The 26,317-nt window shown below is 40.3% G+C and overlaps 1 protein-coding gene across 1 annotated transcript in view; it reads left to right on the forward strand.

The window, feature by feature from the left end:
• The window catches only part of htra1a (HtrA serine peptidase 1a), a 32,977-nt gene extending 9,425 nt beyond the window's left edge, over positions 1–23,552 (forward strand). The window contains exons 2-9 of the mRNA XM_042502157.1: positions 665–764; positions 1,499–1,703; positions 18,174–18,368; positions 18,450–18,482; positions 18,583–18,697; positions 19,349–19,406; positions 20,429–20,524; positions 22,867–23,552. Of these exons, the coding sequence (XP_042358091.1) occupies positions 665–764; positions 1,499–1,703; positions 18,174–18,368; positions 18,450–18,482; positions 18,583–18,697; positions 19,349–19,406; positions 20,429–20,524; positions 22,867–23,035 (971 nt within the window). The 3' untranslated portion in view covers positions 23,036–23,552. The remainder of the gene's footprint in view (positions 1–664; positions 765–1,498; positions 1,704–18,173; positions 18,369–18,449; positions 18,483–18,582; positions 18,698–19,348; positions 19,407–20,428; positions 20,525–22,866) is intronic.
• The last annotated feature ends 2,765 nt before the right edge of the window (positions 23,553–26,317 follow it).

The raw sequence follows: 26,317 nt of genomic DNA on the forward strand, positions 1-26,317 counted from the left end.
ATTCTGACCTTCTCAGAGAATGTAATGAGTGAAAATTGTCCTTGTGAGACAAAATAGTTTGAGGTACGTGGCAAAATGAGAGTTTACGCATGGAGGGATGAAAAGCTCAGATGGAAAGGTCTGGGGAGTCTTGAATCATGGCTTTGGTTAAACTGTCGTCTGGGTAGACCTTAATTACCAGGTAAATCAGTCAACATTTCCTGACTTGCCCAACGCTGTATAGATGGCGGGATGGGTGATTCAGTGAAGTTGGCAATCCTCACACATACAGTGTCAGACGGTTTGTCTGTGAGAGTGGTATTTTGAGGACCAATTAGATCTTGACAAAAGATTTGTTAATGGTTAAAGAATTTAGAGTCTGTCTATACAATCATGGCGTAAAACAAGGGTAAAGGTCAAGGTTAAGTATTTATTTGTGAGGTTTACGGTTTGTAAATGAGTGTGTTCCTGTGTGTCAGACCGGACCTAGACAGTCTCAACCGCAGATGAACTGTCATCTTTTCTTTTCCTCTCTGTGTTATGATAAAGAGCAGTTTTATTGGTTGGTTTTCTATTCTCACACAGCTCTTACATCATGCAGTATTTCAGTGCATCTTTTGTTTACTTTTACTAGTTTGACGTATCCTAACGTGTGTGTGTGTGTGTGTGTGTGTTGTATTTCCAGCTCAGGACAACCCAGACAGCCCAAGACACAAATACAACTTCATCGCCGACGTGGTGGAGAAAATTGCTCCGTCTGTGGTTCACATTGAACTTTTCCGCAAGTAAGAGCTGTGCACCTGTGTGTGTGCGTGTTTGTGTGTGTGTGTGTGTGTATGTGTGTGTGTGTGTGGGACAGACTGAAACACACTTTACAGCCCACCTGTGTACTTAACCAGACCACACCAGCTGGTAGAGCACCTTACTATCCACTTCAGTCTTTCAGCATCTTTTCTTTTCATCATCTTACTGGCTTTTATGCTCTTTTATCTCTGCTTCTCGTCCTTCTTTGACACCTTCATTCTTCGTCTGTGTCGTCTCTGTTGTGTCTGTCACTGTGGCTTGTAAAGTGGCTCTTTGAACATCTGCGGCTCTCTGATTTTCACGTTTCCATCTTTCCCTCACTCAGATCTGTCTCCTCTCTTTTTTCTTTCCTCCTCCGCTGTCGCTGCCTCAGGTTGACTTGAAAGCAGGTTTCATTCAGGTTGTGTTGAATATATTAATTCTGCAGTTCATATTTGTTTCCTCCTCTTACTGTTATTATGTATACTTAATCCCTGCAGCTCACCTTTGAGTACTTACCTGCCTGCTGTTTAGATATTTACCTCCTGCTCACAAAATCTGCGCTGACACCCAAAATGCTTTCAACTTTCAACTTTCAAGTATTACACTGCAGTTACATCATGCATGGGTTTTGCTGTCTATTCATTTTGTTTTTCTAGAAGAAGAGACCTGTTGAAAGAGTGAAGTGAATACACAAATCCCTTCCTCAACCTCCCTCCTCTTCTTCTCCCCACAGGATGACCTATTCCAAGCGGGAGGTGGCGGTAGCCAGTGGTTCTGGCTTTGTTGTGTCAGAAGATGGCCAGATTGTGACCAATGCCCACGTTGTGGCCAACAAGCACCGGGTCAAAGTGGAGCTAAAGAGTGGCGGCTCTTATGATGCCAAAATCAAAGATGTGGATGAGAAATCAGACATCGCCCTCATCAAGATCGATGCACCGGTCAGTCAGAGTTTTCGACTACAAAAATCCATATTTTTCCTCTTGCCTGTAGTTTTATTTATCAGTCTAGATAGTTTTGGTGTGAGTTTGAGCATTGGAGATATCAGCTGTAGAGATGTTTGCCTCCTCTTTAATATAATGTAAAACTATATTATCATGACCCGGTTACTCATGATGATCCACAGAACTTGTTGTGACCAATTTCATGTAGGAACTCCTAGTGAGCTATACCTACCAATCATATAACCGCACAGAGGGAGGGGTGCGTCATGACAGAAGAGATCTAAACAATAATGGCATCCTATGCAGAGATGTAATGTTTGGTAGTTCAGTGTGATCAGTTTAATTAAGGCCAGAGAAACAGGTTTACAGGAAGATTCATTTCCTCCACTTTGCCACTAAACTTCGGTTTCTCCGTCTGTTTGTGTTTTGGCTCTTGACCCAAAGAATTTCATTTACTCATGTCCAGTCACAACCACCAATGCACTTCAATACAAAACCATACTTCTGTCCGGCCTCCGGGATGAGAACAGTAGATGTTGGTTTTACAAATGAGCATTTATGTAAGGTTTTAGGAGTCCGTTTGAATAAGAATACTTGCAAAGGTACTCAAAAATTTCTGCGCTCTCAATCAGTAAAACAAGATCAAAACTTTAACTCACTATCTTGTCATTAAACTGTTGGGAAATTTGAAGGCTGGGAGATTAAATTCTAGCATAAAAGTGCTCTAAGTCTAGGAGATTATTCAGATTGCGAGTGAAGTAAAGTGAGAATGCAGGTGCAGCCAAATGGGTCTTTAAAAGACAGCTGGCTGCCAGTCCGTCCAGATCCTGTTGGTGTTCAGACTTGGCAGACTGCAAATACTCTGAAGTTTCTCTTCTCACGAACGACTTGCAGGGACAATAACAAGCCTGTGGCTACTTTAAAGCCAGCAATGATATTTAAAGGAAAAGAGTTAACTCTGTGAAACCTAAGTAAATTGGTTTGATTTCTCTCCAGAACAGGGGAAGAAGGCAATGAACAACGGAAGAAAAAAATGACCTCAAAATTAGCAAGAAATCATTCAATTAACTAATAAAAAGTACATGAAAATTGCCTGAAACAAGAAAGAAAGAAATATAAAGTCTAAAAAGGGCAACAAAGACCCTGAAAAATTGCCTAAAAAAATATGAAAATTCTGTAACATGTTTTTAATTGTGTAATTATGATAATTTTTATAATTATATTATATTAGAATTATTTTCCCTAGCTTTTCAAATTTTTCCTAGACATTTTCCCCAGCTTTTCTTTTTTCTTTTTTTTCAAAATGTATTAATCTCTTGACATTTGAGCATAATTTCTTGCCAAGTTGCTCATAGCCTTTCTTCCCACGTTATTTCAAGAAATTGCACAATTTCCTCAGGTTTCAAAGGATTAATACTTGTGAAAGGCGTCTGAAAGCAGCATAAGCAAAGAGATGTTTCTGCAGGTTTCAGAGGGTTAAATATCTTTCTACACTTCGCAGCATAGGATATATGTTTGCGACATATCCTTTCTGGTTATCTCCATGTCCCTTTCTGTGTTTATTTCTCTGTCTACTGGACTAGAGGCATCCATATTACATGTTAATCACAATAAACAGTCATGTGAAGGAATGCATGGCAGAGATCCAGGGCCTATTGACTGGGAGTCAGAGCAGAGTGCATTATGGAGCCGCTCTCATGGCTGGGTGACGCAGCTGAATAGATGCTCATGACAGCAGCACAAGGTGTATTACAAAGACTTCCAATACTGAAAAGAGGTTGAAACATTCAGGTTTTTGTTTGGCCGACAATGTGAGCGAGGAGTGCGGAAAAGAGCAGTGACAGACGCTTTGTTTTTGTTCATCTTATAATGAAAGCTGTTCTGTCTTTTGATGACAGGCTGGTCTTCATTCGGGGGATTTGTTTGCCTTTGCAGATTGCTGCAAATTCGTGAATGGCTTATAGATCATACTGCAGAAGCACGAAAAATATCTTAACATCCTGGCCAACAAAAGAATGCCCAGAAATGGCATGTTTTTGTAGGCCAACCCAGAAGCTAATGTTGCCTTGGTTCCCTTGTTAAAAAGCCTATGGGATTTTTCCATTGGATTTTGGATCATTGTAGAAAATGAGCTCTGTAGTAAACAAACAATAATGATACTTGCACATTTTGATCAAAAAGATAATCTTCACAAATGGCCACCACTTTCAAGATTTTTGAAACCTAAATGCAATCACCAGAAGTAGAAAGCTATTGCTAGGCTAAAAAAAACTATACTACTGTTGTGTTGCTACTGCTACAAGGCTGTAATGACATTTTCAGTGCGAGTTAGAGTGATGACACTCTATAGTCTTATACAGCCACTTGTCAGCAACCCCTTTTTTAAGACAAATTAAAGCTTCAAAGTTTTCAAGTGTGATATTTACTAGCATAATCATATAATAAAACGTGAAAGTCTCTTAAGCTTGTGTTCACCACAAAGCTTATTAAGGCTAAACCCATTCAAAAAACCCAATGACTTTGAGACAATGGAACTGGAGGTGCTGTTTTGTCTCATTACTGGGGTTCTTGTTAATGCATGCTTAATCATTGCAAAAGTCCTTGTTAATACAGTGCATGCAGAAGTATTTTCCAGTTTAAAATGTATTTGTTGCATTCCTCTGCATGACTTTGTGACCTTACTGGTCGGTAAACAACAGGTGATTGTAATAAAGGTGGTTAATTGTAATCGAATGACAGCCAGATGTATCCAGGGGTTTCACACTGGCAGAAAACACATTAACTGTCATGAGTATCCTTGTTTTAGAGTGTAAGTCATTGTGTGAAGTTGGAGCGGGTCATCCAGGCCATGAGTCAGTGATGAAGCCCCAGAAGACATGTGGTCTTTTGGAAAGGCCACATGATTTAGATGGAGCTGGCATTTCTGCTAATGAGGGGAAGTTGCTATGTATGTGTGTATGTGTGTGTGGGACTAGTGAGAGTTAATAGAGGCTGAAATTAGAGGAGTGAGTTATAATGAGAGGGTAGGAGGGCGAGCAAACTTGTCATTTTGGATTACTTTTGAAAAAGAAAAGTATAGTCATCCAAACCTGTAGCTACAGGGTATTTAATTTTAGTACCTAAAGATTAATAACTGTAAATTCCAGCTATGAAATATTCCTCCTTCATTCGAGGACAGTTTACTGAAGGCATAGACAACGGAGCGCTGTCAAAGCAAGTCTCAAATAAAATCTGGAGTCCCTGAGGGCAAATCCAAGTTGAGTAATACTAAAATGGCAAAGAATTTTCTTTTAAAAGGTGTTTATAAAAGTTTAATTCTTGACTGGAAACAGCAGTTGACAAAGCAGTCTTCACTTAAGGTCCACCCAAGTGCTTAAGTGGCGTGTCCAAATTTTTTTACTGAAGTGGCCCAAGTGGGGCATTGACTTATGCAGGGGTGGCATGAAGTACAGGCGCTGCTGTGGGCATACGTGTCAGCATAGCTTCATTTTATCATTTTTGTCCCCACTACCCATACCTTTTTAAATTACTGACATTGCAGTGTCTTACACTCCTATTTAAAGTTTAGTTTAAAACATAAATAGACCTACTAATCACAACACAACCGAGTGACACCCCTCAAATGTAAAATAAACCGCTGCTCCATGGCTTCACACCAAATCATAAACAGATTTTCCTCCTCTTCTGTGGCCTTTTGGGAGGCTAGACACCACTTTGGCATATTACTGCCACTCAAGACTTACAGGAAAAAGTTCTTTCTTTTTTTAAATCAAAGAGTTTAAACTGACTAGGCAGATAGCCAATCATAACGGGATGGCACCTGGGGTGGCCAATCAGATTCAGGGGTGGCCCATGTCACTCCAGGCCACTCATTAGATATGCCCCTGAATCTAGCGCTTTTTCTGTATTATACAGTCTTCTTGTATAGAGATGAAGTCCTAAAAGCACCCAGAATAATGGAGAATTTTGACATCTATACTTAATGACTACTAGAGCTTATCTGTAGGTGAAGACCGTGCAACCTGATAAAAAAGCTCCAAAATGCTGCAACACAGTCACCAAAAAAATGTTGCCATTGTATGTTTCTGTAAACCACAGATATGTAACATTTGGACATTATAATAGAGGGGGTATGTTAAACCTCTAAATTTCAACAACTCTGTATTTAAAAAAAAAAACATGGGAAAAGATCATGTTCTATCCTAAAAACCTGCACAATCACCACTAGAATAATAATTTCTTGTTTGTTGGTCTTCAACAGTGGTCTGCAGCTTGGCAGCCATCCAGCCTATGCGTTACACCATCCACTATGCCTTTTACCTCCTGATTATAGAGTCAGCACATTTACATGTTATTAGAACTACATCTCTTTGGAAATGTTGATATGATATGTACATAATGTATCCATGGTTTGCAGAAACTTGCAACAGAGACAAGACCTTGATGATTGTTGTTGGCCCATTAATAGTATCTTTACATAACCGAGGGTATAGTCTATATCATAAATGACTTTGATAATTGATTAATCTTCTAAGTAATGTTTTAAGTAAGGAGTCCACAATTCTTGCGGACTCCTTACTTAAACTTCAGAATATATTGTTTACTGTCTACTGTCAACACTAGAGTTAGTTGAATAGTTTTGGACTTTGGACTGGTGGTTGGACAACACAAGACATTTGGTGACATCATTATCTTGGGCTCTAATTGTGTTGGGCAATTCAAATGTTTTCTGATGTTTTATAGGCCAAAAATTAATAGGTGAAAAATGATGATTAATCAAATATGACATTAATCTTAATTGCAGCCCTAGCAGAGACCGATTCCCTTTGATGTACAGGCCTGTAAAGTATATGGAGGGTAATTAAACAAATTGTTGCTTTCAAGACTCAAGGCAACTCTTCAGGAAGGCAAGTCTCACAACTGTCAAGTCCAAGTCAAGTATCAAGTCCTTGTTTTTGTGGTTAAGTCTTAATTCCAAATGTCAAGTCTCAGTTTTACATCTCTGATCCCAGCTAAACCCAAAGTAACTGTGAATGCATCAAAGCAAGAAATGAGGAAGATATCCTTAATCTCTTTACAAGCAGTGAATCCATAGAGTATCAAAAAGATATTGACGCTGATATCACTACAATAGTAAGACGCTGGATTTAAAATATAAACAAACATTAAGTCAGCCTACACGTTTCTCTTCTTGCCTTTAGATGTTTTCAGAGAAATATCTGTGCCCTCAGGCATGGATTGGGCTATTTTTCTCGTAAAATTACCATATGTGAATTTATGAATTCATATCCTGGCTGGTGCTGAATACATCTCGTTAATCTTTCACCCTGCCCTCCCTCATTCCTGTCTGCCTTCGCTCTGTGCTCCTCACTCTTTTCCTCAGAGCATTCTCGAAAATAAAAGCTGACTCCAGAAGCAGCCTCAGATGATCAATAAACAATTGTTTCAGTTTATGAGTGAGAAAGTTTAAAGTTAGGTTTTCCCTCAGCCTAATCGCTCACTTCTGTCTTCTTTCTCTTCCCTTTTCTATGTGAAATTAGAGTTTATTGGTAGCAAGACGCAGTCCGTTCTCGGGGCTGTGGTCTACCCCTGAGCTCTGGGGAATACATTAGTCTGTCTACAGCAGCTGGAACTTCAGAGGGGAAGGGAAGGGGGGAAAGTGCTGCACTCACTTGTTCCTGTGCAAAGAGTATGGGGGAAAACAGAAAGCAAGAGGGACAGAGAAAGAGGCAGCAATGTGGTCAAGGCCTGGAAAATGGATCCATATGTCTGGAGGACTATGTGAGCTAATAGGTTGATGAGTGCGTTGTGTGATGTGGTGACGGCACAATAATGATAGAACTCATTGTGCTTCAGCTTTTAAAAAGCTTCTCATTAACCTCATTCTCTCACTCAGAACTTGGACACAGTCACATTCACTTGGAAGTGCTTACGTTGAGTTGGACACGTTCAGATTTACCTGCTTTCACTCTTGACTTGAAAGCTTTCCGACTTGGAAGGACTTTTATTTAAACATATTGACCCCTGCGGACTTGGAAGCAACATATGCTGTCTTGGAATGACTTCAGCACACAAATGCACTGTGCTGGGAATTTTCCATATCATTCCAGATCCTTTTACTACATGACCTGTGCAGTCATTAAACTTGGGTTTGGGTGCTTTGCACTGCAAATGCAGCTGAATGCAGTGAACCCATTGATCCCTGGCTGTGTTCACACTGCAGCTATTAAATATGGTATTGAGATGCAACAGACTTACCTTACAGACTTTGGATTGTTCGATAAAACCAAAAACATAAGAACACTCACTCTACTGTTAGCTGCAAACTTTACTGAGCCTGGATAACTTGTTTTCTACCTTCAATAATAACGTTTAATTTGTGTGTCATCCAAGGCCAAGAGTTGGCACATTGTTAGCTAACAACATTTTTAATGAAGTTGCTATAAAAAGTGAGTTTACACACCGGTAATTGAAGCCCCAACATGTTTTTCTCTGGAAACCATCCACACAAGGTTTTGTTAATGACAAACTCATGAAAGTGAAATAGTCAGCAAGCCTCAGTTTATAAAATCTGCTAGCAAGAGTTGAGCTTGCAAAATCGACATCTTTTTTTCTGCTTCTGTCTGAACTCATGGGCTCATTGCTTTAAAAATGACTTGTGTGGTTAATCTTCCCCGTTATCATTGTGAACTGCATGACATGCTGTAATGGAAAGCTTCCTCTTTCTATTTTTAACGCCAGAGGCGGTGTAATAGATATGTTGCCTCGAAAATAATTAAATCCCACTGACACTGTTGGAAGTAACTATAGATAAATCAGCCATGAACTTTAACCCTTAAGCTAAAGTCAGGTTAACAAGACCTTCAAGAAAACTGGCCTCATGTTTCCCATATGGTCCCCTCAAACAATGGCAGTGTTTGTCCCTGCATTACCCATCATCTTCTATTAACTGTCTCAAACTGTTCTCTCTGGGAAATTTGCCTGGTGCTGGTTGGACTAGGCTATAATTGGAATATGTGTGTGTGTTTGTGTGTGTGTGTGTGTGTGTGTGTGTGTGTGTGTTTGTGTGTGTGTGTGCGCGCAGAGAGGAAAGAGAAGGAATGTGCCTCTGTGTAGCCATGTGTTCCTGCATTTATCTGTCTGTTTATCAGCAACATTGGGTAAATGTTTCCCCAGGAAGTGGGAGATGTCTACATTTCCCTAGATGAACAGTACAGACAGAGAAATGCAAGCTTGCAATCAATTATTCAAATCCGTGTGTGACTGCGCATGGACGGGTTTAAGACGACTCACAGCAGGGACGTGGACGACACGCTCTATTGCCAGTGGAAAGACACTGCAGGTCGTCCTTCAGAGACAGAAGGAGGGGAAATGAATCACATCCTCCTCTCCTCCTGACCCAAACTCTCTCCTTCATCTCTTGTCCCTTTAACTAAAATGGTTCCCATGCTTAAGGATGCAGTTGAATGGGAACAGAGCCAAGGAAAATACATGCACAGTCACACACTATTTTGCCCTGCTGAGACTTGATGCACTTTGTCTTGGCCTACTTTCTGGCTGCGTAATCGTTTTCCAAGCTTGCTGAAGAGACAGTAGCTTTACCCCAAAACTGTTTCGGGTTACCAGTGAATGGCGTCACTTAAGATGCCTATGAGGCATGATAGAAAAATTTCAAATCAACCACGGCTGTAGTTATAGTTATAGACGGATGATGTCCAATGGTGTATAGAAATATTCCGTGGTTATCAAATAATTTCATTTTTGGACTAACTAGAGTCAAGGCTATAATTAATTTTGGGGATCAATATTGTCAGTGGGATTGGTAGCCTAGATTATATTGTTTGACTTTGCCTCTAAGGGTTAGTTTACGCAAAATAGGAAAGACCACATTTTCAAACTTACTCTTACTGGCACATAGCCAAGCAGATATATTTTGGGGGTTTTTTTGGCCGGGTTTTGTGATCCTTCTCTGAAATCCGCTGCACTTGAGGTGACTGGAGTTTAATTTATTGTCCTCACAGTAATGTTGTAGTACTCAAGAATTGGTCTCTGTCTCAAGACCACTTTTTTAAGTTTTCGCTCTCATCTCAAATTCACCCTTATTATTACTTGGTCTTGTCTCAATATTGGACAAAAAAGACTCTGAATTCACTCAAAAGCAGTCAAGACCACAACTGCAGGGATATTACTAAATTGCCAGCGCAACAAAAGGATTGTTAAATAAAGATGATTAAGCTGATTTCAGCTTCTTAGTGTTTGTATTTGATTGATTGTTGAAGGTAAATTTTCATACAGAGAATTCATCAACCACCACAAATCAGCCAACACATGTACAGAGTATATATTATACGAATAATTCATTTTGTGATAATAGCAGTACTCTGAGTTGTTGACACAATGGCAGCAAAAACAACCATAAATGATAATAAAAATTGCTATAGGCTCCATAGTGGAAGAGTTAGGTTTGTAGCATCTTTAGGACTGAGCATTCTGAATGTTTTATGAACATCTGAAGATTTTTCAGATCATTTTAGTGATTTATTGCTCAGAGTAAGCCTAGTCAGCAGCTCCTCTGGCAGCAGCACAGCGTCTTACTCTCTCTCCTCTTATTTTATTGCAATTGTATGTTATTGAAAATATAAATAACTAAACCATTTTTCAGTATTTTTTATATCAAGAATATCGTTATTGCAAAAATAGCCTAAAATATTGGGATATTACTTTTGGACCACATCACCCACCCTAGCTATAGCAATGGAAGAGGTGAGTGAAGAGGAATTTCATTTGTTATCTGTGGGCGTTTTCATGGGAATGTGGATCTTTCAGATCAATTTGAGGAGTGCCTATGGTTTGCATATTCTATACGTTTGCCATGCCCTGGTACTTACACTTGTCTGGTCTCGACTTGGTTTCAACCCCTCAAAATCTTGGTTTTGTCCCAGTCTTGATATGCTCTGGTCTTGGTCATGACTTGGTCTCAGTTTATGTGGTCTTGAGTGCAACACTGCCTCACAGCAGTGGCATTTTTAGACAGATTCAGCAGCAAGAAGTCTAGCCAGAAACAAGTTTACTCTGCCCAATCATCCACAGATCTCATTGTGTATGTTGTTTAATGGAGCTACTTTCTACTGAAGACATTGTCCCCTATGCAAACTCTTCTCGGTGTGTTCTCTTGATTATCTGTGAAGAGATGTTGCGCTTGAATTTTTGAAACTTCTCTTAATACTACAAACAAAATTCCCTTCAGCCTCATTGTAGGCATATATCTCAAACCTGGCAAAATTAGGCATCTAGAGGTAACTAAGAAAATGTGGTCTCTTGTAATTATGCCAGTTGTGTCTTTTATTATCTATTAACAAATTTATTACAAGTGTCATAGTCCACAATTGGGTGTAGGCCTTTGGAAAGTGCAACACATGCAGGCAGGGCTCTTCTGGTTTCTAAACTGGGATCAAGGGACGCTCTGGGTTGCTTGAAAAGATTCCAGTGTCCTCCTCCAGCCATATAAAGAATAGACTAGACCACACTATAACAGCCCTAGACATATAAAACCTATAGGAATCAGAGTTACGGCCATAGGTTTCACTTTTGCCACTTTTATCTCCGCATGCGCATTGTAAGCAATTAAACATCCATTTATCCAAACCTCTTCCCCCGTTCAAGGTCATGGCAGATGAGTTGTAGTTCGTATACTTTAGGTAGACGTCCAGAGGCAAATGAAGACCTCATCTCCTCTCATCATTGGGATTTGTTGCAGTTCAAAGTTTTTGTGGTGTCTACCCAGAGCCGAGACGCCCTCTGAGCTCTCATGCAAAACTACCCAGAGTGGAACATACACACAGAACTCGCAGACATATGTTTGCTCTTATATGGACTAAAAAACCTTCCCAACAACATATGGAAACCATAGTGGTTTCCGTACTGGTGTCAGCAAGGATATGGTTCAGCCAGTGTGATTTGAACATGTTGATCTTACTCACTGTGCGAGGAATTGCTCAGCAGAGCATAGATCTAGCTCACGTGTTGTATGTGGCTTTGTGTGTAAAAATCATGGTTGCAGCAATCGCCTACATAACCGTTGTTTCTAGTCTTCCAAACATGCACAAACAGGCACATAAATGAGTCATGCACACGCCATATAAGACACAGTATGTGCCCCCTCGCCAATCAAAATGATCTTCTGATCGTTTGACTTGACGTATGCGTGAGCGTGCTGTATCTTGCCCCATTTATATCTGCATTACACCCCTGAGGGCACACATTCAGACATCAGCCGGAAAACCCCATACCTTTGTGTATTTCTGAATGTTGCAAGGTGGAACTTATAAAACTATGTTCCCTGCTTTGAAGTCACCTGTATGAAAGGAACTTGAGACCGTGAAGTGACTCCAGTTGCGTTTATATACAGTTCGGGTCACATGGTAACTCCACCGGAGCAGCTTCCTAGTCTAAACGTGTGTATTTTCAAGTGGTCTGGCTGTATATCCAAGCAGTGCCAGGTGTGTGGGTTTTAATTTACAGACTTGAGTTTGTGAGAGTTCATGCCCTGCAACCTCCTCCCTCTCTCTGTGAGTTCCTATATGCCTCAGAAACTATTAACCCACAGTCCATCCCCGTTTGACTGGAGTTAAAGTTTGCACCTGGTCCTCTGGTCATAAAATGGTAGTTAGTGTAATGACTTTTAAATGAGCCTCCAAACGACCCAGGCTGTAACATTAAACAATGACGTTTCTCTATAGCAACTCTGCTGCTATTTCCGGCTGCTTATCTGTCTTACTGTTGCTTCGCAGTGGTGTCCCTGACAACCAAAGTGTGACAAAACCTGTCTGCATGCAGAAAAAGTCTGGAATTTTTTACATCACGTGCCCCGTGCAGCTACTTCTTCGGTCAAATCTGTTTAGTCCTCTCTCCTTTAATCTGATGCCCCACTTTTTTCTCCTATCTAAACACTCAAGAACTCCTTTGTGACAGCTTTCATTTTCGGAGAGTAGATGCTATCCTCGACAGGGGCGTCATTGTGTGCGTGTGTGTTAATGAAACACTGATATGAATACCTGAGAGCAAAGACCAAAAAACAACCACCATCAAGGTATTTCATAGTACATTGTAATTGTTACCCTGTTGTAGCATACATTGTAACGATGTTACTTTAGGGTAACGTATTTAAACATTCAAACTGTCTGAATACATTGGTTGAAAGACTGAACTTTATATTTTCAACTAGTGGAGGCTCTCTGTCTCTCAAAATTGTAGATTACATTGTTTACCTATGAACCTATGCTCTATTCTCCCAAATATTTGTTTTTACCCCAAAAAAATGAGCATGGGCACAGTATTATTGACACCACTGCATGATTTCTCCCTTGACTTCTCAAGGTCAAGAAAAAACTGCTATTTTTTTGTTCCTACTGAGGACCAACTTTCCTGGTTCTGAACCAATTTATTTTTGGTTGAATTGCTCTGAGGAGTTTAAAATTAGGTGAGGGAACCAGGACAGAAGTGGTTCCATGTTTGATGAGCTAACTGAACGTTTACTTATTGAATGTGTTTGCTTGTTTGTTTTCTTTTCTTGATTACATGGCTTTCCTTATTTGTTTATTATCCTTATTTAGGGGAGATTCCTCGTGAGTCCCAAGATGTTTCTTAATCTCACCTGCACAATCTTGTCCTCTTTTGTTTTTGTATTTCTGTTTTCTGTTCTGTTTTGAGCAAGTAAATCTTAAATCTTCCATGTTGGTGGGTTTTTAAGGCCCCTTTCCTTCTTAAAAAGTAAACAAAAAAAAAGGTTAAGTTGACCCACAATTTTCTATAAATGCCACCTGCTTATGCTGCTGGAATAACAAGAAACTATCATGTGTCCCCCAGAGAAGTGAAAAATGGAGTTCCAAAAAGTAAAAAGACAAAGAAAAGAGAGGAGAAGAAATAAAAATAAGCAAACTCAAGATGTGTAAGGGAGACATGGATCAAGAGAGGAAGGCCAGGGGGCCCACACAGACTGCTTGGGACCCAGAATTTAGTGATACGCCCCTAATCCTTGAAGACTTTTTCAAAAACTCTGCAGTACTTACAGTTAATTTTTCTGTATATTCTCAAACTGATGCCCTGCTGGGTCTTAAACCATTTTGTTCTATGGGTCATAAGCTTACTCCTGCCAACGTGTGCTGCATGCAATATCAAACAAAACTGTGCTTGACTCATTCATCTCACATTCTCAGACTCTCTTCCCGTGGTTTGCGGTGTTTGTTGTTCCCCTCTTTCACCTTGCCTCCTTCCTTTAAGTGTGGCCATAGCGTCTTTGGGTGAAGTACGAGTGCATTCGTAACCTTCGTCTGAAATAGCAGGGTGAGTCACTTGGGTGGTCAGGAGAGGCGGGCTCACATGGCGGGATGATTTTCCACAACTCATTCCAGATTGCTGACTAGTCACAATTGGTAAGTGATATGTAAACTAAAGGGTCTTTCAAAACGTTTGTGAATCAGTGAGTTCACTGTTTGCTCTGCCTTCTCACTGAGGTACTGTTTGGTTGTCAGCACACTGATGCATTTTGCACTCTTTGTGCATCATTTTTCTGAATGTATTGTGACTTTGTGTGGGTGTGTGTGAGCTTTGGGGAGACCTTCATAAACACCATAAATCCTGCAGGAACACATAATTACCTGCAGTCAAGCTAAGAACAATCCTTGAAGTTGACATTTTGGAGGTTTTCACCTGATAGCAACTGTCACCATGACACCACCAGTATCACTAACTGTTATCATAATCACAGTGCCCGGCAGAGTCTTGAATGTCTTGGCAGTGACTCACATCCACCTGACGTCCGCTCTCTCTCTCAGCTCTGTGTGTGTGTGTGTGTTTCTTGCTTCCTCTCCATCTGGTTATACTCTTATTTCTCAGGGAGTGTGAAGGGAGAGGAGCAGCAGGGGGTGATTATAAACTGCTACCCCTGTGTCAGGTGTCTGTTTGTGTGTGTATGCACAAACTAAATGCATGTTTCCTGGTTTATGTACACACTTCTGCAGCCTGGGTGTGTGTGTGTGTGCCATGTTTGCTTTCAACATCCCCACAATGTTCGTACAAGTCCACAGGAATCAGGAACACAGCCTCGGGCATTTGTATGTTTGGCATTTGTTTATCTGCATGCATGTGTGAGGCAAGGTGGAAAGTAGGGTGGAAAGGTTCTCTCCCTCAGTTACCAGCTATCACTATCTTTGTCATCATCTAATAATAACTTAAAGTAAAGTGTAGCACACAATGACTGAGTCAAAAGTGAAACTGAAATGCTTTCCCACAATCCAATTTCCTAATTTCATTTAAAGTTTTTTAGTTATTGTCATGTATAGCTGTAAATCAGGAGTAGGCTCTCTTTATTTTGGCAGACATCTATGAACACCGAGCAAAATGCATGCACTGGCAATAAGGTGTAAAATTTTATGACTGAGAAAAAATGATTTGTGTTTTGTCTACTTTGTCTGAGTGTTTGACTGGGTACACATATTCCACATAGAACCTTTTGTCTGTGTGCCGACTCATGTTGCTTTCTCAGTTACCTTGCAGCCTCCTCTGGTTTCTATTTATAACTCTGAGTAAACAAAATGGATACATAGGAGGAGCACTCGGGAAAGGCCCTTTTTTTCAAATGCCTCTACGCCAGCAACAGCCGTGGCCCCTGGCATTATGTTTTTAAGTTGTTCATCCATCCCATTCTTAATGTGATAAGTCTGTAACACCTTGAGGGAATTTCATCACGAGGCACAAAAAGAGTCAGGGATGAACTGATATGAAATTGAACCATGCGATCATATGACCGTGCATTTTTGGCCATAACTCAAGAATTTATACGCTAATGATGACAATTTTTTTTTACAAATGTCTAACTGGATGAAATGATGAAGTGATGACATTTTATATTAAAGAGGGCAAAGGTCAGCTTCACTGTGACATCATAATGTTCTACAAAAACACTTTTTTGGCCATTATAGTGGACATGTTGTCCAGTTTCAGTTTAATGAGTGAGTGACTCTCAGCTGAATATGTCGTGGTTGCTCATAGTGATGGCAGCAATTCTAACCATGAGTAGAACATGTAGGTGTGCTTGTAAAGGTTTTAATTTTACGATAATCAATTTTAAATATCTACTCATCTGTGTTTATTATCTGTGCCAACAATTTACACACGTTTAGAAAACTGACAGCCTTTGCTGCTGTAACTGTCAGCCCGTAGCTGCGGACACCGCAACTTGACACTGCAGTAATGGTGACACTGCAAGATGGCAGAACACACATCTCCAGTGCTGCTGGGATGAAGATGTGTGAAGCATCTACATTTTAGATGTTGTGGCTTCATTTGCAGCAACATCTTTATTTGAGGTGTTATCTTTTACCTTCTGTCCTGTATTCTGGTGGTCCACTACAAACTCATTGGTTTTGCTGATATTGAGCTTCAGTTGATTGTTGTTGCAGCCCTTTGTACTCCTGTTTAAAAAAAAAAAATCATGCTTCTCACTGGAAATTGTTAAGTGGGGCCATACATGTCATTAGAGAAATTACTCACATTTTGCCCTAAAAATTACCCTTAATATCTTTTACTGAATTCCTTCAAACTCCTCACTAAATGTATTATATAAGTCTGGACAGACATGATTGTAAAGTGCAACTTCAGTGGTTGGCTGAGGCATACAACCACAAGGCAGTAATTCTGGTTTTGAAGATAGTGCTCGCCTGCTGTGAGGGCGTTGGGTCTCTTCATTGACTCAATGTGATGTGGTGGCGTGCAGGCTTTGACTGCAAGCTGCCCAGCAGAGATTATTTCATTCAGAGAAGAAAACTGTCACTGCGGATGGATAAATAGATACCATGTCTGTCTGCAGAGGCTTGCTTACAGTAGCCTGGTTTCCACTGCCCAATGTAACAAGGCAAACCAGAGCGTAAGGTACTCATTATTTACTCTATATCAGTCAGTTTTCCAGCAGCTGTGGCCTGTTCCTTGCCGTTAGGAATGAGCTCAGCTACATTATGTTAAACAAAGAAGCTTTTGATCATGATTATTAAGCATTTTGAGTTGTTTGGCGTAAATGTCACTTCTTACTGCGGTGGAAAAGCAGTAATTGTTTCTGTGTGGGCGCATTGCCATGCAGCATTGCGTGGGTTGTGTTTAGAAGACTGTTAGTGGTTTTGCCGTAATTATTTTCCTGCTGTCCACTCATAAAACTTGTGATCTCGAGAAGTCCTTAAAGCCCAGTGGACTTGTTGCAGTTAAAACAAAGCTGAGTTTGTAAATTTCTTTTAGAGCTGTACCCGTGAGAAACGTTGGGAATACGTTGTCTCTTGTGATGACAGTTTGTCAGTCAACAAAACACAATAGTAATAGATTATTTTCCTATGGAACAGATTAACAATATAACAAAACATGCTTTTTTCACATGCAGAATATAGCCAAATATAGCCCAAATGAGTAGAGAGTTAAACCTCACTCATGTACTGATCCTGAATTTTGATTTTGAGAAAACCTTTAAAAGTCTGCTCATACGCATAGGTACAGAAAACAAGAAAGTAGCAGAGGATAAAATTTAAGACCTTTACACCATATATTTATGCATACAGGTACAAAATGGTAGATAAAATTAACCAGTATGCAGAAAATTACATCTTTGATGCTCAAAATTTTCTTGCAGAGGAACCTCAGATAACCCCTTTCATATGTGTTGAAACAAAACCTACACCCATGTGGCAGTTTTATTCAGCGCATGATTACATTTACCTGCTCCTGCCATAATACATTTTCTGTAAACACTGTCTGCAGGTCATAAAAAAGTCTTGAAATATCTTTAGTTGATTTTTTATTAATATTAAACTGCCTTTAGATAGTCTTAAATTTGAATCTATTAGGTCTTAATTGCCACAATCATTTTATCTAATTTCGTTCATCTATGTTTTAATTTCTTTTTGTGAAAATGACTCAAGCTCGTGCGAGAAACTCCACATCCCTGATGTTATCAATCTTTAAACCTACCACTGAACATAATTCTGTCTTTTTACTTTGTACCTACACTTAGCTGTTTGAAAACTGTAGATTAACCTAACTCACTCAAATAACCTAATTTCTGCATAAAACCTGCCTCTGCTCAGGACGGTATATATACTACTTACCTTTATTACCTGCAATCCTTGAATAAGAAAAAAATATACATATCTTTTGTCCAAATATCAATCTTAAATTTGGTTAAAAATTGTCTTGAAAAGGTATTAAATAGCATTAAATTAAAGTGACTGATACATGTGTACATATGCCAGTCCTTTTTGCATTCCCTCATGTAATCTGAATTTTGAAATTGTCCATTTTATGCATTTGTTCTTAATTAGTGGTGGAAATGACCATTTGTTTATTCTGCAAAGTCTAATGAATCTGTCTTTTTCTCTCAGTCACTTTGACCTCTAGTAATATGACAATATTGTCACTTCTCACTGGCAGAATAAGCTTCCTGTGCTGTTGCTGGGCCGTTCGTCAGACCTGAGACCAGGGGAGTTTGTGGTCGCTATCGGCAGCCCGTTTTCCCTCCAGAACACAGTTACAACCGGAATCGTCAGCACAACTCAGCGAGGGGGCAGAGAGCTGGGCCTCCGCAACTCTGACATGGAGTACATTCAGACTGATGCCATCATAAATGTAAGTTAATGAAGATAAATAGTCATGTTCTGTTTTTCTAATAAACACAAATAATAAGTGATGTGTCTTTTTGGTTCACAGTACGGCAACTCCGGAGGGCCTCTGGTAAATCTGGTAAGCTGTTTTTTATTTTGGTGGCAGACCCATTTTCACATTTCAATAAACATGTTATAATAATTTGTTACAGACACTAAGCTGACGTTGGCTGTTTCAGGATGGCGAGGTGATTGGGATCAACACATTGAAAGTGACGGCTGGCATCTCCTTCGCCATACCCTCAGACAAAATCCGAGAGTTCCTGGCAGAGTCGTACGACAGGCAGTCCAGAGGTATGAGCTCTCGCCGACACAACTTATTATGTTTTCATTTTATTGCTTCTATTGAATCACCAAGACAAACCGTAGGAGGCAATTTTTTTAAACTGGCTGCAAGAGCTGGACCAAGATCCCATGTGCACATGCATTATTTTTCATCTCTGTGTGGTCTCTTGAGATATATTGAATACATTTTCTAGCTTTATGACAAGCATTACCCAAAAGGATTATGACATTGCAAATAAACTACTAAGTAGAAAATGCCAGTATGTGTCAGGCTGTTCTTTTATTTTATTGCTTTTCACCCTTTACCTGGCATAGTGTTTTGGAACAGCACATACGTATTTTATATGCAGCTGCCAGCTCGGCTTCTTATTTGATTTATGTATATGATGAAATAACTGAAAAAAACAAGATGATGAAACACGTTGAAGATGGAGTATGTGGATGTAAACCCTGTCCAGTAAGACGTGCAAGATATGTGAGACAATCTGTGATCTGCTGTCTGATCTAAAGTAATATTTCCATCACATACATACAAAAAAATACCCTGGAGGATTTTTATTTCTTGAAAACAAATCCCCTCATAAAACTAAGAACCCCGACTGTTGCAGGCGAGAGGATGAAAAATGATCGTATCTGTATTGTGTTGTTGTCCATCTCCAGGGAGAGGAGCTGCAAAGAAGAAGTATATTGGTGTGAGGATGATGACTCTCACTCCAGCGTAAGTTGCATGCTTTTTTTGTATATCGCCCGTGAAATAGCACCAGTATGTCTCCAGAAATAAAGCTAGAGTAGACAGAAATCTGGACAGTTCTCCCCTTTCTGTCCTAAGCCCCTCCAACCACAGGCATATGCAAGCCTTTTACACAGTAATCCAGTGTTTTTCATTCATTGATTTATTTAATCCTGTTTCATTGCACAGTTGCATGCAGCTCATTCTCTCAGCCCCTCCTTGCAACAATCTCTCTCTCTCTGTTTATAAGACCAAAAACGGGCAGCAACTTGGGAGATGGACCTTCAGGCGGTGACTATAGGGGCTCGAATTCAGCCAGCGCAAACCCCCCAGATGCCAGGTGTCACAGCGGGGCTGGTGGCCAGTGGCAGCACCGGATCTAACCTGTGCAACAGCAGCAACAGAAAGTTATCTGATCCGGTCTGGTTCCTTGGCGCCAGGGTTTGCACTGGCTGGATTTTGATTGCTGACTGGGGTTTGTCTCCAGAAGGGCTGCCAGCTCTCCTCCTGGCAAGGTGGTCTGTTGTAGCAGGGGGTGAGGCAAAGAACAGACTGTAATTAGAGGCTATGGCTAACATTAGCTATAGCCAACGTTATCCATAGCTAACGTTGGCTACATAAACATGAAGCTACAACCACGAGCCTTTGGCTCCAGTTGTCTAAGGGCCAAACTATTAGCAACATTTTTGCTTCATCTCTGAAATGCTTTGTCCATATTGACATGTTTTTTTATTGCATTTATTGTTATTTATTTTCTCTCTTTTAGAGATAACATAAGTTTAAGACATACGAGAGATTAAAAGAGGAGGTGCAGAAGTCGAGTTTTCTCTCGATTCACTTGAATTACAGTATGCTCAAGATCTTTGTCCAGTTACGCCAAAATTTAACTGCCTTTCCCTGCTTTAAATGACTCCCATCATTATGCTTTGACAATGGGAAATTGCAACATCTACATTTCTTGTTTTTGGCTAAATATAAAAAAAAAAATCTATCATCTTTTCTGTCTCTAGGCTGGCCAAAGAGCTGAAGACTCGACTCCGTGACTTCCCTGACATCACCTCTGGGGCTTACGTGATGGAGGTCATCGCAAAGACGCCAGCTGCAACGTAAGGAAAATATCTTGCCCATGTGGCTCCATTAGAGTGGGCTCAGTGTCAAACTGACTTGGTTGTAGCATTATGGTTTTCGGTGAAGTGCAAATGCAAATTGTCTCTGACTCTTTCTCAGCCATTGGATATTGTCTTTGGCACTTTGTGCTGCACATGTGCACTTGATTCACTCTCATCACTCTCCCTGCAGCTCCTGCTCCCCTCTCACAGTGCAAATAGACAGTATATTTCATTTCCTTCCTTTATTTGAGTTCTCTCCTCTAACTGTCGAGTGTGCGCATAGAGACACACTCGAACACACAAAAAAAAGAAAAGCCTCCTACACAACTGTCTTAGTAGAACATAAATTCATGGCTCACTCCGGCGTGCCTGGAGTGCCTGGCCCTCTAAAGTATCCCCCTCCTCCCACAATCGCAGCCCACTCCAATCAGCCACCACCACAACTCCAGCAGAGTAGGGCTCGGGAGACGCTGAGGTCAGCTATTTCCTTCAAACCTCATGCAGGGAAGTTACTAGCTACGCTGTGGTTTTCCTGCGCCGGCTCACCCATCCCATTCCAGAGCAATGTCCCCTACAGGGCCTCGTCAGAAGTTTACTCATTGCTTAAATCACCCTGCTCTTTGCATAATAACATTTCTGTGGTTCTTTTTTTTAATTCGTGTTATTTTCTAGGCTGCACTTTCATGCTTTTGATCTCTCACTCTCTTTTGCATCGGTTTATGGCCTTTGGAAATCCTGATCCCGCTGTAGAGAACCATCCATTTGCTCTGTCAGAGGTGTTGGAGCAGCTGAGTGTAATGAGGAGCTGCAGTTGTGTTTATGGATGCCGTTACTTGCAAGTGAAGGTGTGGTGGTCTGTGTTCACATGTGGCTGTGATTTAGCAGCTGTGTTGAGAGTTAGTTTTTGGTATCACTGCTGGTTACTGCCTCGGTCTGCGTGTGATTTCAGGTTTACTAGTTTGTTTTTTTCATTATGGCTGTATGTTTGGCTGACATATTTTATTCACTTAGCGCTCTAACTTGCTGTGCTATCATTCCTATTGTGGTTTTTCCATAATTAAAATTCGTACAACAGATGTTTTGTAAATTCAGATTGCGCTTAAGGACCTTTAAACAAACCTTACCAAAGTACAAGTTTGATCTGTTTGCATGAAATTCGAGCAATGAGGACAACTTGATTTTAACTTGTGTGAGTGATGTGTATTTTGTGATCCTTTACATCGGTAGGCCGTTAAATAAATCTGTTGTTTTAATTCTTTCTACTAAAATTGAAATAGGAAAACATTATGCAAGCAGGGGGAAGAAATTGTTATAAAACCAACACATTAAATCATTTAAGAATAAGGCTGGTGTTATTATAGATTTCTATCATTGCCAACAAATGAAAAGACCAAAACCAATAATGTTTTTGTCCGTCTCTCAAACCCATTGATTCCAACTGAAGGTGTAAATCTTTAAATAATGGGTCATGACAAATTTCCCTTTTCAATTTTCTTAAACAGCTGAGCACTGTAATTTTTAGCAAAGGTTACTCAAACAAGGGAAAATAGAGCATTTGTTTGGGACTATTTTTAACTTTGGAAAAATACATGTTTGGCGCTCCACTGAGTATTTCCAGCAGCAGGATGTTGTATGTGGGATTGACTCAAAATAAATTACAGTGCCTGTGTTCATTGAAATGAAGGAATATGCCACCCAGTGCAATGGTTTGGCTCACTGACATGTTTTTAAATTAGAAGAACAAAGAAAAAATATATGTCGGACTTTAAAAGCGCTCTATTCGATATTCAGAGTGTATCTATGAATCAGAGGTTGTCTGTACACTACGAAGTCCCATCTTTATGTTGTCCTTGCATTTTTATACAGAACCCAACGACAGCGACATCATGCCCCCTCAGTGTGTGACTGTAGATCATTTCTATAGTCCCGCGATTGGGTGTGGCCTCTGCTCCTCCAGTGGACACGCCCCCAGTGTTTCAGATCAGAGAATACTGTGCATTTTTTCATGATTTTTAAGACCTTCTTTTAAATACTTGGCGATTTTTTTGGTCATTCAAATTCTGTCAGGTGTTTAATAACACATCTTGTGACAAACTCAGAACACATTTGAATTATCACTTTACCATGACTTTAAACTGGTGATGTTGTGATCACATGGTCATCTTGAACAAACAGGACATCCTCACGTCTGCCACGTGTGTCAAAATAGCATATCACTCAGCTAGGACATACAGGCCTGGAAAGCAAAACTGACATGATATGTTGCTGTTATCTGCACATGTATTTGCCGGTTTTGATGCCATCAGTCAATCATCTCTGATTCTTCTTCTCTCCTCCAGTGCTGGACTCAAGGAGCACGACGTCATCATCTCGATCAACGGCCAGAGAATCTCATCAGCAACAGACGTCAGTGCCGCTATCAAGAGGGAAGGCACCTTGAGAGTAGTTGTACGCCGTGGAAATGAGGATGCCATCCTCACAGTTGTTCCCATGGACATTGACCCTTGACCCTCTGCAAATCACACCACAGGAGCTGGAGCTAGGTTTGACTTATCACCAGTGGACCTTATATCTGAGAGGGGCCTCTACTGATACATCCTCTCTCCTCGTGGCCAAAGGCCAGTGGCCCCACACATCCAGGAAAATTCTGGCTTTGCCTTGAAAGGAACATCTGTACAGATGCTCTAAAAGCAGCGCTGTACTTTGTTATCCATGTGTGTTTTCACTCTTTAGTCTTCAGTGCTTTGATCAATGCTACTACTGTTTGCTCACAAACATAAGAAGTTGGTTACTGGCATTTTGTTTTTATCTGCTTTCTCTTGTTTTGTGTCTTTTTTAATACGGACTTCTGCTCAGTCAGGCCTTCCACGGCAATTTTAAGCAATTTAGAGACTCGCTGGGCAAATCTGATTTGTATAATTATTGTTTTCAAAACTCCTTTTTTAAAGTACTGTAGAATGTTTTTGTTGATTTTGTGATGTATACTGAGAAGAAAATAAAAGGTTTACCTTTTCTTGTTTTGACACTCACCGTGCTGGATTTCTCATTTTCTTTCTGTCTCTCTTTCACTCAATTTCACACACACTTAAACACACACACACACACATTTTGAGATGGCCTGCACCCAGGCTGACATAACAATATTTTCTTAATGTGCGTGCAGAGTTTTCTTAACCATTGCTCGTGCACTCGCACACACACACACACACAGGGGACATAAAAACCAATTGGGATCTGGTTTGAGTTTGATTTTACTGCCTTCATATGGGCTTCATAGTGGTGTGGTGTGATTGTTGGGCCAGGGGCTCGGCAGGCTGACCTCAGAGACAGGAGTGCGAGCCAAGCAGAGATCCGACCCGCGATGCAGTGGCCACAGATGTGGAGCTTGCATGAATACACTTAATGTTTTGTTAGAGATTTTTTGTTTACCACATACATTTTGGATGAAGATGATGGAGTAGACCTCATGAGAACGACAGAAACAAACACACACTGAGAACAACTTCAAGATTTACAAGAAAGCCTCGGAGCAAAAACTTTTGGTAAATGTGAAATCTGTGGTGGAAAAACTGACCAGAAGCTTTTGTTTTTTTTTATTGTAACCCACCAAATGAAAGATCCGCTATGCTTTGCTGTCTAAGATTAAAATGGAACTTCAGCTTTATAAGTATGTTTAAAAGACAGGGGAATTTATTTTGTCATGCAGCAGAGCCAGTTTCAGATTTGAATTTCAGACCTTTTCTCTAATAAATGTTTATCCTTCACACCCCATTTTCCATTTCCATACACCACATGGAAGCTATAATACAGATGCTTTCCCATGATGCTAGGCAGCCCACAGGCATGTATCATGATCACACATTATTATCAGGATCTACTGGATATTATAAACTATGTTGACTTGATCTGGATAAATGTTATCACATACAGGGCGCCTACATATATTCATTCAAAGGCCAAAGGTGTAATTTTGAAACAAATAAAACAAAAACACATAGAAGCGACTGTAAGTGTTGCTGCCATCTCATGGTTCTGCATCAGTGTTGCAGTCTCTCCTCATAATTTACCCATCCAACCTTGTTGCAAATATTTCAGGCAGATGTTCCATACAAAGTTGAAATTCTAGTTTTTATTTCACTTGGCAGCGGCGCCGGATCCTGACTCATTTATTCCAAGACTGCAAAACATTCTGAGAGATTACACTATATGTAGCATTGGACTCAGCAGTAAAGTTTGCCTGTTGAATGAAGTAATTACTGCAAAACTGCCAAAACCTGAGCTGAAATCCATCAGTCATCCAGGGCATGGCTGTATTACCTCACCACCCCTGAGCCATAATGTGTACTGACAGTTTGTCTGTCAGAGCCAAATTCATACAGATGCCAAAAAAAAGTGTATGTTTTACACTGACTGAATAAGGTATGTGTTTTTCATACTCTTTGTCCAAATGTTGCATGATGATGATGATGATAGACACTGAGTGACTGAGAAAACCTTTGGTCATTTGACTGACGGACTTTTCCTCATCTGCAACAGGACATCATTATGAATTATTCTTTTTTTTGTGGGTCAGGTGGAGAAAGGAATGGACAAAAAACAGCTATTAAAAGACAATTTAACCCTCTGAAACCTAAGAACTTAGTTTGATTTCTTTCAAAAACATGGGGAGAAGGCAACAAGCAACTTAACATGGCCCAACACTTCGCAAAAAAAGGTAAAAACTTTAGAAAAAATGTACCTGAAAATACACAAAAAAAGTAAAAAACAAAGAAAAATTTTACCTTAAAAAGTGCTGAAAATGGAACTAATACACACACATTTATGTTATTGTATTCTTGCTTTAATTGGGTATAAAGTAATTATAATTACAAATACAATTTTATATATTTTTCTCTATTTTTTAAAAAATATATAATTTTCTAGTAATCCTCCCCTATTTTATAAAACATTTTTTTAGTTAATCTTCCTGTCACCTTTTACTATTTTTTGCACCATGTGGAACATTTCTTGCGAAGTTGCTCATGGCCTTTTCCCTCCACGTTTTTGAAACCAGTTTGCTCGGGTTTCAAAGATTCAAATAGCTTATGAAAGGCGTCTGAACGCAGCACAACAAAACTGTTGTCGATCCAGCTTCTTAAGTGTATGCCTCCCGTGGGAAATTACCATCCCTTTGTTTCTAAACTGAGAGCAGCCATTTCCACAAAGATGACTCTGTGCCAGTTCTTCATAAGGACTTCCATGTTCTGGAGAGGATATTGTGATGTCTGTCGATGCTGAGTAATGGTCATTTCCGTGTTGATACAGTTGGGACCACTTCGCCTTGCAGACCCAGACTGTTTATAACGCACGATTCATTCATTTGACACCATCTGCGCCCAGACCAGTGCCAGAGATTGTGATCTATATGCTTTCTGCTTCCAGCATGCTGCAGGTGTTTGAACATTCAGTCCACCCCCCCCACCCCTACCTCTGATAAATAAAGTACAGTCCCTGAAAGCATTTAAACGAAATAATTTTCTGGAGTTACAACGGGGTGCGATACAGCCGATGGTAAGAGATGGCACCTTCTGTACCGTTTGATTCCTCTTGCACGTTTTTAAGTTTAAATCATATAACACGGTCCTCCAGCGCCCTCTATCTTTTGTTATGGTTTCACTTTTAAACCAATCAGCGTCACGGTTGCTAACAGATTCTCAAACCACACGAGAGCATTCCGGCCACTGATTGGCCAGTTCCCCTCTCGCGGCGCACTACATGGGGGTCTTGCCAGGGAACGAGGAGGGAGGGGAT

The sequence above is a fragment of the Plectropomus leopardus genome, chromosome 15 (genome assembly GCF_008729295.1).
Source record: "Plectropomus leopardus isolate mb chromosome 15, YSFRI_Pleo_2.0, whole genome shotgun sequence".
Taxonomy (NCBI): Eukaryota; Metazoa; Chordata; class Actinopteri; order Perciformes; family Serranidae; genus Plectropomus; species Plectropomus leopardus.